This window comes from Hyperolius riggenbachi, chromosome 1 (assembly GCF_040937935.1).
Source record: "Hyperolius riggenbachi isolate aHypRig1 chromosome 1, aHypRig1.pri, whole genome shotgun sequence".
NCBI classification, from domain to species: Eukaryota; Metazoa; Chordata; class Amphibia; order Anura; family Hyperoliidae; genus Hyperolius; species Hyperolius riggenbachi.
In genome coordinates this window covers 373,782,879-373,795,586 of record NC_090646.1, presented here as the reverse complement: position 1 = coordinate 373,795,586, position 12,708 = coordinate 373,782,879, and the positions used below count along the sequence as shown (strand labels likewise).

Sequence of the window (12,708 nt, the reverse complement as noted above, 5' to 3'; positions counted from 1 at the left end):
TGCAGCTGCTTGCGGATACGCTTGGTCAATGTATCTCAATGGGATATGTCACACCAGAGCGGGAGGTGTTTTGCAGAAACGCATACTCCCGGGGTGAGGCATTTTTTGGATTGTGGATGTGTTTCTGCCTCAATGTTAAGTATAGGAAAAACGCAAACCGCTCTGAAAAACGGCAGTTCAGAGTGGTTTTGCAGGCATTTTTGTTACAGAAGCTGTTCAGTAACAGCTTTACTGTAACAATATCTGAAATCTACTACACCAAAAACGCTTCACAAAACCGCAAAATGCTAGCTGAAACGCTACAGAAAAATAAGAAAAAGTGTTTCAAAATCTGCTGGCATTTTGCAAAACTGCTAGCGGTTTTTGGTGTGCACCAGGCCTTCAAGATCGTTTCTAGAGTGATCACCATGGTGATGAGGCATGTCGTATTCAGGAAACATTTTACCTCAGGCAAACCTAAAGTTAACTCTTCTGTCTTTAAATTAACTCTTCAATCCTTAAAACAACTCCAGAATTCTAAAGTTAAAGACAGGCTGTTAATTAACTGCATGTGAAAATATCTACAGAGGAGGTAACTTAACTACAGGGGAGGTAACTTAAGGAATGGAGAGAGAAGATAACTCTCTCATTGGCCTCAATTCACTAAGATCATGCTGGAGATAAGGCAAGAGAAAACTTACCTCCACTAGTAAGAGAGTTATCTTATCTCTTCATTCCTTACATTACCTCTTCTGTAGTTAATTTACCTCCTCTGTAGTTAAGTTACCTCCTCTGTAGTTATTTTCACATGCAGTTAATGAACAGCCTGTCTTTAACTCTGGAGTTATTTTAAGGATTAAAGAGTTAACTTAAAGAGTTAACTTTAGGTTTGCTTCAGGTAAAATGTTTCCTGAATACTACATGCCTTATCACCATGGTAACAACTCTAGAAGAGTTATTAAAGACAGGAGATAAGCTTAGTGAATTGAGGCCATTGTGTGGTGGCAAGTCAAGGAGAGAAAGAACCTGTACATAGACACTGCACCACCAATACAATGTACAAAAAAACAACTTTTAGGCTAGTTACACACCGAGACGTTGCGTTATAGTGGATGTTATGGTCGCATAACGTCCCCTAACGCAACGCCTGCCGGTGTTGGTAGAGGACGTTGAGTGAGCCGCGTTAAGCGGCTCTTTCCGCATTAGGGCAGTGAGAGTGGCGCTGATTGGCCGGCGGGACCACGTGATGCGTAGTGAAACACTCCTCATCACGTGGTACCGCCAGCCAATCAGCGGCTACCAGTGCAGTGCATATTGAGTAGCCATGTGCGTGGCTACGTAGCGGCCTCTCCCCGCCCCAACACTGAGCATGTGCAAACAGTCTAACGCGGCTTAAGCCGCTGGAACGCTATAGTATGCTGCACGTTCTGAAGAACATGCAGCGTTACATGTAACGCAACGTGGGCAGTGTGAACAGCCCCATTGACTTTGTATTGCTGTGAGCTGGGGAGCGTTACAGGCTGCACTAACATGCGCCTGTAACGTCCCTGTGTGGAAGCAGCCTTACAGTAGAAAAATCCATCATGAAAACATCTAAAAAGAGGTAAAAATCCCCTAGAAAACACTGAATATTTGCTGGAATAATTATGGATCTATCTGCCCGTCATGTGCCCTCCTAGCATTTCTGTCCAAATATAAATATAAATATAAATGTGAATATAAATGTAGCTAATTCAATCTCTATATGTGTATTGCTATCTATCTATGTTTTCGGTCTAGATAGTATTAAATCTTATTTGCCAGCACTGACATCTATGTTGTGCTCCTCCCAATGGGCGCCTCCCATTTTTGTTCCTTTGGATATATTACTTATCCATTAATGTTTACCCCAAATTGCGTTTTAAACTTAATTGAATGATTATAGCTTTAATTTGAACTGTGGAAATATTTGTCTCTTCCCGGCCACCGTACCACTGCGTCCCAGCATGATTATACATGCTGGGTTCACGCATCCCTCCCTTTGACCCTCTTGAGCCGCCGTACTTGCCTAGTGCGCTCCAGCGTGGTTACGCATGCTGGCAAGTGCGCTCTTTTTGTTCCTCTTGAGCCGCCGTATCTACCTAGTGCGCTCCAGCGTGGTTATGCACGCTGGTAAGTGCGCAGGTCATGAGTCCGTGCGGGCCTCCGTGATGTACCCGAAAGGTGCACTAGCCTGATTGGCTGTGACGCACTTCCTATCTGGGAGCATTTGCCCAACCGGGCGCTGGTTATTTGTTAGCCATCAACAGGAAATAGGTGGGATTATGTGTGGCAATGCGGACTATACACAGGTGATACTTACTGGCTAATCCTATAGGTGGATATATATATATATATATATATATATATATATATATATATATATATATATAATACCCACAATCCTTAGCTCCTGACGAAGTGATTAGGAAAGACCCCGCCACGCGTGGATCGTTTCTTTGCCTCCCTCTGCCTGTGACTATCGCTGCCTTTACCTTGGTGACCCGGGCTGGTATAGTATATCAATTATTTACCCCTTACCGGTTATCACTTACTGTGTGCCTGTCCACCATTAAATACCCATCACCCTAATATCATATATGATTTGTTCTCAGAGCATATCACTCTACTCCTTTATTGGGTTCCTAATTCACTTTCTTTAGCACCAAACACTGGTAACCACAGGCAACTTTATATTAGTCTGACCCGGGTCGTTTGCCCATTATTGGGGTTCAAATTTTGAACCTCAGTTTGGGCCCATTTTGCAGTGCAGGTATCTGATAAAAAACAGAGGTGAGGTTTTACTTATGACATTATCATGTGTCTATTTAGGTTTTTTTTTCTTTAGATGTTTTTATGATGGATTTTTCTACTGTTCAATAAAAGTTGTTATTTTGTACATTGTATTGGTGGTGCAGTGTCTATGTACAGGTTCTTTCTCTCCTTGACTTGTCTACTTCATTGCCCTGTACTATTGCAGGCCTATTGCATGTGGGAGTGCTGATGTTCTAACAAACATTTATGCATACTGTGTGTTGGCAAGTTATCTCTTACCCATAAAAATTACCCATAGCATTGCATTAGCAAATCATTAGCGCAAAAAAAAAGCTCTTGCAGTGTGAACCAGGCCTTACGTGCATTTTTGCAAGTTGTGTGTTTTCAAAAATGCACAGATATGCCTTTTTTCACGATGGGCCCATAGATTTTTATAGCTAGCATTTTCTGCAATGCTTGCGTTTCTGCTTAGTGTGTTCTTAGCCTCAAGGAGGAGATGCACATGAACTGGGGGAGGGGGGTGGAGGCAGTGGCCTGGTTTGATTCTAAAATGCTGAAACACTAGTGCTGTAACTTATTTCTGATTAGTAGCTACTGATGGCTTCTTTGTGGTAGTTTGTACAGCCACCTGGGAAGGCTCTTTCTGTGTTCTCAGTAATAATATAAACTCACATTCTCTGAGGTCTTGTTCACATTGGGTTCCGCTCGTGTGTCCATCCGCGGTGGGCTTTTTCTGAGGCTTTTTTTTCCAATTCCTGGCGCTTGGGTCAGCGATTCGTTTTTGTGGTTAGCGCTGTCTGATGCGTTTTTCCCGAGCGTTTTGGTAACTCACTCCCTGACGCAAGTCAGAAAGTGAACTCTTTGATCCGGAAAGAATACATACAATGTATTTATTTTTAAAAACGCAAACACAATCACTCCACAAAGTGGCTTTGTGAGCGTTTTGTGTTTTTTCTATACCTTCCATTCCAAAAAATGGTTTAAGCACCGCATTAAAAAGCGGAACACAAATGAGCCGCTCATATGTGAGCTATTTCATACAGAATCAATGTGTAAGCGCTTTCAGGGTGATTTTGAAAAATTGCCTGTGCTTAAAAAAATAACAAAAACGCCTGCAGTGTGAGCAAAAGCCCTATGGGAACTTTTTTTTTTGTTTTGTATCAAACACAAGTTGGCATATGAAAATCTAGCTTCAGTATATGCAAAGACTTTGTGAGTTGTACCTGCTTATCATTAGTGGTCTTAAGCCTACACACCTTCAACTTTGATTGGCCAATAACTAACCAATTTTACCACCTTCATGTAGTATGAGTGTTTACCTACACATGATATATGCATAAGCAAACAAATAATAAAACACATAAGACATAACAGGATAAATAAAAGACACCACGCAAGAAATGCTGTGAAAAGGCCGTGGCCCGTAAATTTATTGGGGGTTATAAATCATTTAATAAGTTAAGTTAACCAAACGTCTTTCATTTTATTAAATAAATAACTTTAAATAAATACAAATTTCTTTTATTTTAAAATTTGAAACCAACCAAACCCAGTTTATTCACATAAGATCACCAACACCACTTGAACTTTATTTAAATCGTTGACAAGTCCACCACTACTCCAACATCTATTGCCCGCCCACGACTGTGGGAGGCACTGCCCCACCCAATAAGATTTGGTGCCGTGACAAAGTCCAAATGCAGTCCAGGGAGGTAGGGTAAGAGCACAGATCCCAGCCTCTGTCCTGATGAAAATAATTTCACACACCATCACCACTTGAACTTTATTTAAAACGTTGACGAGTCCACCACTACTCCGCCTACCCACGTCCATGGGAGGCATTGCCCAGAAGACAGGTGACTAACGCCTTTCCCCTCCACCCGCGGGACCACGACAACGAACGTGTTTTCCAACTAACCCCATAAGCTATTGACCCTGCAACATCAGTATTAAGTTCCATTTCCTTGCTGGTGACAATTCTTGCTGCCATAGGCTCCTGCCATTGTAGTGGGCTATGAATTCTTGCCGTATTTTCAAGTCTTCCCTCGCTTAGATGTTAACCTAATGTGAAAATGAGGCTGTTTATAACCAGATAAGGTTTGAGCCAAACGCCTCAAAAAAATTCTGCCTATCGGCATCACCTGGGACACGAAGGCCAGCAAGCCTAATAAAGACTGGATTTTCCGGACCATTGTCATTTTCAGGCAGCGTAACAAAAACATAATTGTGCTTTTCAAATGCAAATTTTTTTTTTCAGGGGGAAGCCAAAACTCCATTGCTATAGTATCAATTGTAATACCTAAAAAGACCAAGCTAGTAGATGGAAGAGTCCTCCATCTGAGCACAACATTTTTGCAATAAGTCAAACGGCCCTTCCACCCTGCTCACTTCAGTTTCCTTCATAATTTGTTGAAATGCTACATCTGACATATTCACTATTGAATGCAGGTTATCCGCCCAACATACCCCACTTCCCTGGAACTCCGGTATGTAAAAACCCTCCATGAAACCCCTACTTAGCAGAAGGTGCATCTCCTGGTTTGGATATTGATCGAGCCACGGCTTGACCCCTTCCCACCTCACTGGCGTCCGAGCCTTTAAGAAACCCCATCGTTTGCCGATTGGCTTGGTTGCTGTTGTCTCTTAAAGCACTGAAAAAGTGGGTGAGTGCCTCCACAGTGAGAGCACTCATGGCGATATTTGCAATTTTAATTAAATGCAAATGTTGTGCTAATTGTATAGTGCTTGGAACTTGTAGAGTCAACAGGAAGTGGGTTTAACTGGCCTAGTCCTAAACTGCATACAAATTGCATACGATTTCCATGCAAGATAGAATTATTAGTATCTTATTGACTACCTCTATTCCTGAAGACAGGCAGACCCAAATGCTAGCACCACTTATCACTGTGGTAACCGATAACCTCACCCCAAGTAAAGATAGACATGATACTAATGATGTATGAAATGTATAGACAGAGTCAGGATGCTCCGATATAAACCACAGCTAGGTAATGTCAAATTACAGTATACACGTGGGTAACCTTAACTATTTTCAAATTACTTTCCATTAAGGTTACTGAGTCACCTAAAGGAGTACAGCTGTTTGAGGAGCTACCAGGTGACAGAATGAATGTTGCTGTCCAAGTCCGGGGTGGACCTTCCCGTCATCAAAGCTCCAGCTGGTTAATGGTGAGTTTGTATTGAAATCAAGACATATTGTAGGTATTCTGTGTTAGAGTATTTAAAAGAACATTATTGCCTATGTCAAAGGGGGGCATGCACTAAAATGCAATGAGCAATATAACGTGCGTAAGACTTTATGCTCATTATCCACAGTTTAGTGCATACATACCAAAGTTCCTTGCTATTGTTCAAAGAGGAGATCTCTTAACAGCAATGCAAAAAAGGTCTGTCCACACCTTTAATTAAACTTGTCAGAGGCAGCCACTTAAGTCCACCTCACGTGAGAATCTAGTGTGTGTGTTTACAGTGGCCACAATATGTTGGCGAGAAATGTAGCATTCTGGATCATCTCGCCCAAATGCAGCCTGACTCCATTATTCTCACCTGTGCTCTGTCCCTTCATTTGCTACATATCCTCCGTCAGCCACTCTACACAGTGACAGAACACATAGCTAGCCTGTAGGTTAGGGACATGTCTGCACAGCCTCGGTCACAAACTGTGGCCCAAGGGAGTGTGTCTACATTTCTGCCGGGGGACAGTAGTCAGAAATGTTTTGGTAATCTTACGATTTTGGTCCTATAATGCATTAAGCACTTTACTAATCCTTCCAATGCACATGCTGTAAACTTGTCCAACATTTTCAATAAGGTTTCTAGTATGTACTTATTAATATGTAAGTATTTAGTTATTAATAGGCAGCTATAACCAAATGATTACAAAAAACGTGTTCGTTAGCTAATTGCTATAAACTGATTCATTGTGCCACTTGCAAATAGTCCATGCTTGCTTTCAGATAAAACCTTTGACCAATGAAGACGATGGTACTTACCAATGCCTTGCTACTAATATGGTAGGACAAACCTTTGCGGAAGGAGCCATCAAGGTTTTGGAACATCATCCCCGCAGAAAGAAAAACAATCATCACTAATTCCAAGGTTTCTGTATAATCAGGTAATTGACTAATAATGAGGTTTCTTGAAGTAAATACAAGTGAAACATTGTCACTGTTTTGTAGCAAAACCTCGGTACACACTAGTGTAAATACAGGCATCAAAACTATAAGGGCGCCTGATATCTTTTGTTCTGAGGGGGGTGATTAATGTTACACGTTCTGAAAGTGTACACGAGGCGGTTTTAAATATAAAAAAGGGACACAAAGACATGGTCCTATAAGGGCATGCCTCTGTGTGCCTTCTGCTCCGCTGTCACGCCCCTCCCCCACCCCCAGATACCCCCTATGAATTTATGCTGTATAAGTTGTGGATGTGTTTGGAAGATTTGCAGTTGGCCTAAAAAGAAGGCTATTAGTAAATTTTGATATGGCAGTATGTAAGAAACATATACCACCAAGTCAAGTGTGCTGTCATATGGTTTTTCATAAAGTAAATCTCTATGAAGCATCCAAAAGAAACCATGAATCACACTGTCCTCACTGTATTTGTCGGCTGTATATGGTCTGAAGGAGATTGGAAATCTTGATTTAAAGAGACACTGAAGTCTATTTTTTTACCTTATTTTCTTATCCAGTCCTCTTCAGCATTAAATTCTAAGCTGATTCTCCGCATCTCCGTGGCAGAATGATTTATGGCCCAGAAATAGCCCTGCAAAGTTCCAGGACTTGCAGATTTTTCTTCCTGGTAGAGGCAGAACTGTGCGCAGTAGCTCTGCCAACTCTTCAGTCAATCTCCGCCGATCTCCACCTCTCCACGCCTCTCTCAGTCTTCTTTCACTGAGAGGGGCAGAGAGAGGCGGAGATTGACTGGATAGGAGGCAGAGCTACTGCGCACAGCTCTGCCTCCCTGGGAAGCAAAATCTACGACCTTTAAAGTCGTGGAACTTTGCAGAGCTATTTCTGGGCCATAATAACTTGTTCTGCCACGGGGATGTGCGAATTAGCTTAGAATTTAATGCTGAAAAGGACTGGATAAGAAAATAAGGTAAATAAAAAGTCTAAAGCAATACTGAATCAAAACTGAAAATAAAAATTAGAGATACTCACCTATGTAGAGAGAAGGTTCTGGATCCCATAGCACTCAGGAACGTGAGTGCTTCCAAAACCTTCCAAGGAGTCCAGATTGAAGACATAGAATTTAAATGAGGGTCAGCGGTGGAATGAGGGCATGTAGAGAGGACCGAGAAGGCCCAATGGAATCCAGAGTCTTCCCTCTACGAGTCTACATATCTTTCAGATTTGCTTTAAATTTAATGATTGGGGTAGGCATGGGTTTAGGGGAGGTTGCAGTGCCAGATAGTATAATATCGGTAACTACATTACAAGTAAGCAGCATCTGCAGTATCTACTGGTGTTAAGGAGCCTCCATAAATCTTAGGTCTTCACTTAATTAACAGAGCCCTAGCTTCAGACTTGGATCTGTCTTGTTTTGTTCACGAAATAATTAACTTATTGCTGTTGTCATATCCATTGCTTTGGCTGAACCTGAGGTGAGAGTATTATGGAGCCTGCCATACTTGTGCAGGAGCAGGGTAATCCATATAGTGGTTATATGCTGCGCCCAAGTCTCCCGGTGGCGATTTCATATGTATGCTGCCTGGTACCCACCATGCAATTTCATGTCAGATATGAGGGTCAAATAGATTATTTCCAACAGGTCCAATCTGATTTTCGATCATTTTTCTGATAGATTTTCCAATCGCTTCTGTACAAAATTGATCAGAAAAACAGATCAGAAGTCAGATTAAACCTGTCAAAAATAATCAAATTGACCCGTCTATTTGACAGAAAATTGTGTGGTGTATCCTAGGCATAAGAGGTTCACTTTTTAAAGATTGCCATGCATTTATAGATTGCCACTTGATGTGGCAAAAAGATAGCTCCTTCTCTGATATGAATCTGATCAGAGAGTGATCTATTCCTTCCACACACTGCAGATAGATTTTAAATACACCATATAAATTTCAACATTTTTTTTTTCAGAATTTGTATTTTGTTTTTCTGAAAATAGATTGAAAATATGGTTGATCTGATATGTTGAGCCATTGAGTTCTGGAAGATTTGATCACTGTGAATCTGACGGGAATCAATGGGGAAAATGCATAAGTCTATGGCAATTGGGATTGTTTTAAATTCATTTCTTTGCCTTTTAACAGGTTTGGAGAAGAGGCTCGATATGAATCTGATCAGAGAGTGATCTATTCCTTCCACACACTGCAGATAGATTTTAAATACACCATATAAATTTCAACATTTTTTTTTTTCAGAATTTGTATTTTGTTTTTCTGAAAATAGATTGAAAATATGGTTGATCTGATATGTTGAGCCATTGAGTTCTGGAAGATTTGATCACTGTGAATCTGCCGGGAATCAATGGGGAAAATGCATAAGTCTATGGCAATTGGGATTGTTTTAAATTCATTTCTTTGCCTTTTAACAGGTTTGGAGAAGAGGCTCGACTTACAACGCTTTGGATTTTTAATTATGTATAAAACATGTAGAAAGTAATTTTATACCACGTCTTTTGTACAATAATAAAGCAGTTGAAAGAACAAACTGAATAAAGTTGCATAGATACAACACTGGTACTACTGTCAACATTTTGATTTTGTGGATTTAAGCATTCATCTATATTAATTAGGCTTAAAGAACCTAAGAGGGTCCAAAACAGTAGATGCTGATGGGATAAAAGCAGAGATTCCAGCTGCTGAAAGTATTGCTTTGAACTAATACTGATTGGTACACTGATGCACAATCTTACTAACATCCATTTCTGGAGGTTTGTCCTTGCCTGCATGCAAGAGCTCATTGTCTAGATTCCTGGTGCCCATCCTACGTGGAGCAGCATGAGTCGTCCCCAAGCTTATGTTGTGCAACTGCCCATGAGACAAAATCCCAGGATCAACCTGCTACGGCATTATTTTTGGGTACCAGCAACCTTACAGCACACTTTTATGTGCAGTTCTGACTGCTAGGTAATCTTCAGCTCCAATGTTACCGTCTTTATTAACATGCAGGTTTTGTTTCTGGCTATGTAATAAAACTATAAACAATAATAATAATAATAAAGAAATAACGTACTACAGAGCTGCAACTCTCCAGTTGTCCTCAGATCTCATGAACTGCTGGTGATGCTCCACATAGGAATAACCGGATTGGCTCATTTCTGTTACCACATTACAAACCAGTGCTGTCTAACCAAAAGTGACCAGACAAGGTTTTCCAAGATTTTTCAACAACAATCAAACTGTGGTCTTCCCAATTAATCTGGTAAAATGAGACATTCTGTCTCACAGTTACTAGTACGGCAAAAAACAAGAACAACCCATAATTCAGCAATGTTTTAAAGCTGAGTTCTAGTAAACTGCAAATCCCAGGACAGCAGGTTGTGAGGCGCAGAAAATGTTGAAGTTTGAGTACCCCCATTGACGCTCATACAATTACCAGCAAATGTGGGATATTTGGGTGTCGGAGCTGCTCACTATGCAAACTGCGGCTACAATTAGCAGATGGAATTACCACTGTGAAATAGTAGAACATGTGTAAATGTTACCGATTATTCTACTATCTCCTATATTCGGGTGCACAAATTTCCTTGAGCCTTAATTTTGCAGATGTGGTTCTGATTTCCATATTCTCATAGCTGTTTTATGGAAGAAAATTGCTGAAGGGAGTTTGGTAGGCAGCGGTAATTCAGAAGGCTCAGCCCAGACTTTTCTTTGACTGGCTGTGGAACTGAGAACCTCCCCATGTTACTGATTCCTTCACAGTGCAAGACAAATAACAGAAAGTGCTTCCCAATATGCCATCTTGTAAACAGTTACTGCTGGAGTAATAAAGTGTTATTTTCATTATTCACTCATTTTATCTGTATATTGTGATCAGTTGTGTTCCTTTGCTAGTTTTTTTTATTTTAGTTTTAATACTTACTCTTTTATTTTCACTTTTAATAAATGATCTAAAAATTATTTTAGTAATTTTTCTGTACCCTAAAGTATGGAAAAATAATCAAATTCTGCCTCTGTAACCGCTGCTTTAACATCTTGTGTGCTTGAAACTTGGTGTCGTCGGATGGTATATGGGAGTCAGTGCATGAGATAACACATACACCAAAATTGACAAGTTAACCACTTCGCATCCAGACCTTGTTTTCCCCTTATTGACCAGAGCAGTTTTGACGCTTTAGCGGTGTCCCTGTTTAATCACCAATAACTTCATCTGTACTCGTGCTACTTAAATGATCTATATATCGCTTTTTTAAAGACAAACTAAGCTTTCATTGGGGGGTATTTGGTCCCAAATAAAATGTTCCTCTCTATGCATTTTAATAGGAAAAAGGGGGAAAAAATAAAAAAAATGCATTATTTCTTAATTTTGACCAACTTCTGTTTAAAAATAAAAAGTGCGATTGACGTAAAAACTGTGCAACCAGTTAAAGTCGCCCCAGTATAGATATCCAGATGTGTCCCCAGTATCACCCCCCCCCCCCAGTATAGCCAGATGTGTCCCCAATATCAGCCCCCCCCAGCATAGCCAGATGTGTCCCCTGTGTTTGCCACCCCCAGAATCGATTGACAGATGCACCCCCAAGAATAGTGCCCCTCTTTATAGCCAGATGTGTCCCCGGGATCAGGATTACCCCATTATAGCCAGATGTACCCCCAAGATTAGTGCTGCCCCCCATTATAGCCAAATGTGCCCCCAGTATTAAGTTATGGGCCCCCCCAGGTGCCCAGATGTGCAACATTTGTAAACCCCCCCTCCCCTTGGTTACTCAGATGTCCCCCGTGTATATGCGCCCCCCCCTTTACATATCCCCCCTCCCCCCAATAATATATAGCCAGACGCACCCCACATTAGGCAGCCCCCTCTATGTAGAAATAGTTTTAAAAAAATGCTCAAGCAGGCAGTCTCACTCACCTTACCTCGGTCCTGCGACTGTCCTGAAGCCTGATCCTCCGATCACCGCTCTGCAGTCAGCCGCATATTGCCGGTAACCCGGAGCCGGCTTGATGACATCATCAAGCCGGGACCCGGGTTTCCGGCAATATGCGGCTGACTTCAGAGCGGTGATCGGAGGATCAGACTTCACGTCAGTCACAGGACCGAGGTAGGTGAGTGTGGCTGCTTGCTTGTTCATTTTTTTTAACTGTTTGTGCGCCGAGGGGGACAGATGAAGGATCGCTGCAGTTCACTACTGCAGCGATCATTCATGGGAGGAGGGTGGACTAATTGGCCAAAAGGGAACATGTTCCCTTCCACCAATTAGTATTGCAGCTGACAGTGCCGGAGGGTGCGCTCTGAAGCGCACCCGACCGTGCACAGCAGGGCTGCAAGGAGGTCAGTATATCTACGTCACTGTGGCTTGGAGGGTGCCACAGCTGACGTAGATATACTGTAGTGGAGGACAAAGTGGTTAAAGACTGTGGCCATGGTCCTTTATTAAGGGTTGCCTGGCTGCACACAACACTCCCATCTACAAAAGCATGATTAAGGAGGTCTATAGCGCGCAACCAAGCTAAGTTGGACACTTTAATTAGGGTGATAGCAACACAACAGAGAGAACCCCCATGTACAATGAGACTACAGGGGGCTGAAAAAAAAAACCTGGGGTAAGTACAAATCATTTTGTTTTCCTTGTTTCAGGTGTACTTTAACTTTACTTCTAGGTTTTCTCACCAAAATTGTTTTCTTATCCTATCCACAGAATACATTTTCAGTATCCCAAGGGAAAAAGTATTAAAACGTAGTTAAGAAAAGTAATATCAGCATTAAATTATTTTGAGACTTATTTTGAATA

The 12,708-nt window shown here is 41.4% G+C and overlaps 1 protein-coding gene across 2 annotated transcripts in view; it reads left to right on the top strand.

Annotated features, from left to right (window-relative positions):
* Nucleotides 1-9,488, top strand: part of IGFBPL1 (insulin like growth factor binding protein like 1) — a 65,644-nt gene extending 56,156 nt beyond the window's left edge. The window contains exons 3-5 of one of the 2 annotated variants that reach the window (XM_068234330.1): nucleotides 5,845-5,961; nucleotides 6,750-6,907; nucleotides 9,349-9,488. In XM_068234330.1, coding sequence (XP_068090431.1) covers nucleotides 5,845-5,961; nucleotides 6,750-6,884 — 252 coding nt within the window. In that variant the 3' untranslated portion in view covers nucleotides 6,885-6,907; nucleotides 9,349-9,488. Of the gene's footprint in view, nucleotides 1-5,844; nucleotides 5,962-6,749; nucleotides 6,908-9,064; nucleotides 9,166-9,348 lie in introns of those variants that run through there. The other variant, XM_068234331.1, reaches the window with a different exon arrangement.
* Nucleotides 9,489-12,708: the final 3,220 nt, after the last annotated feature.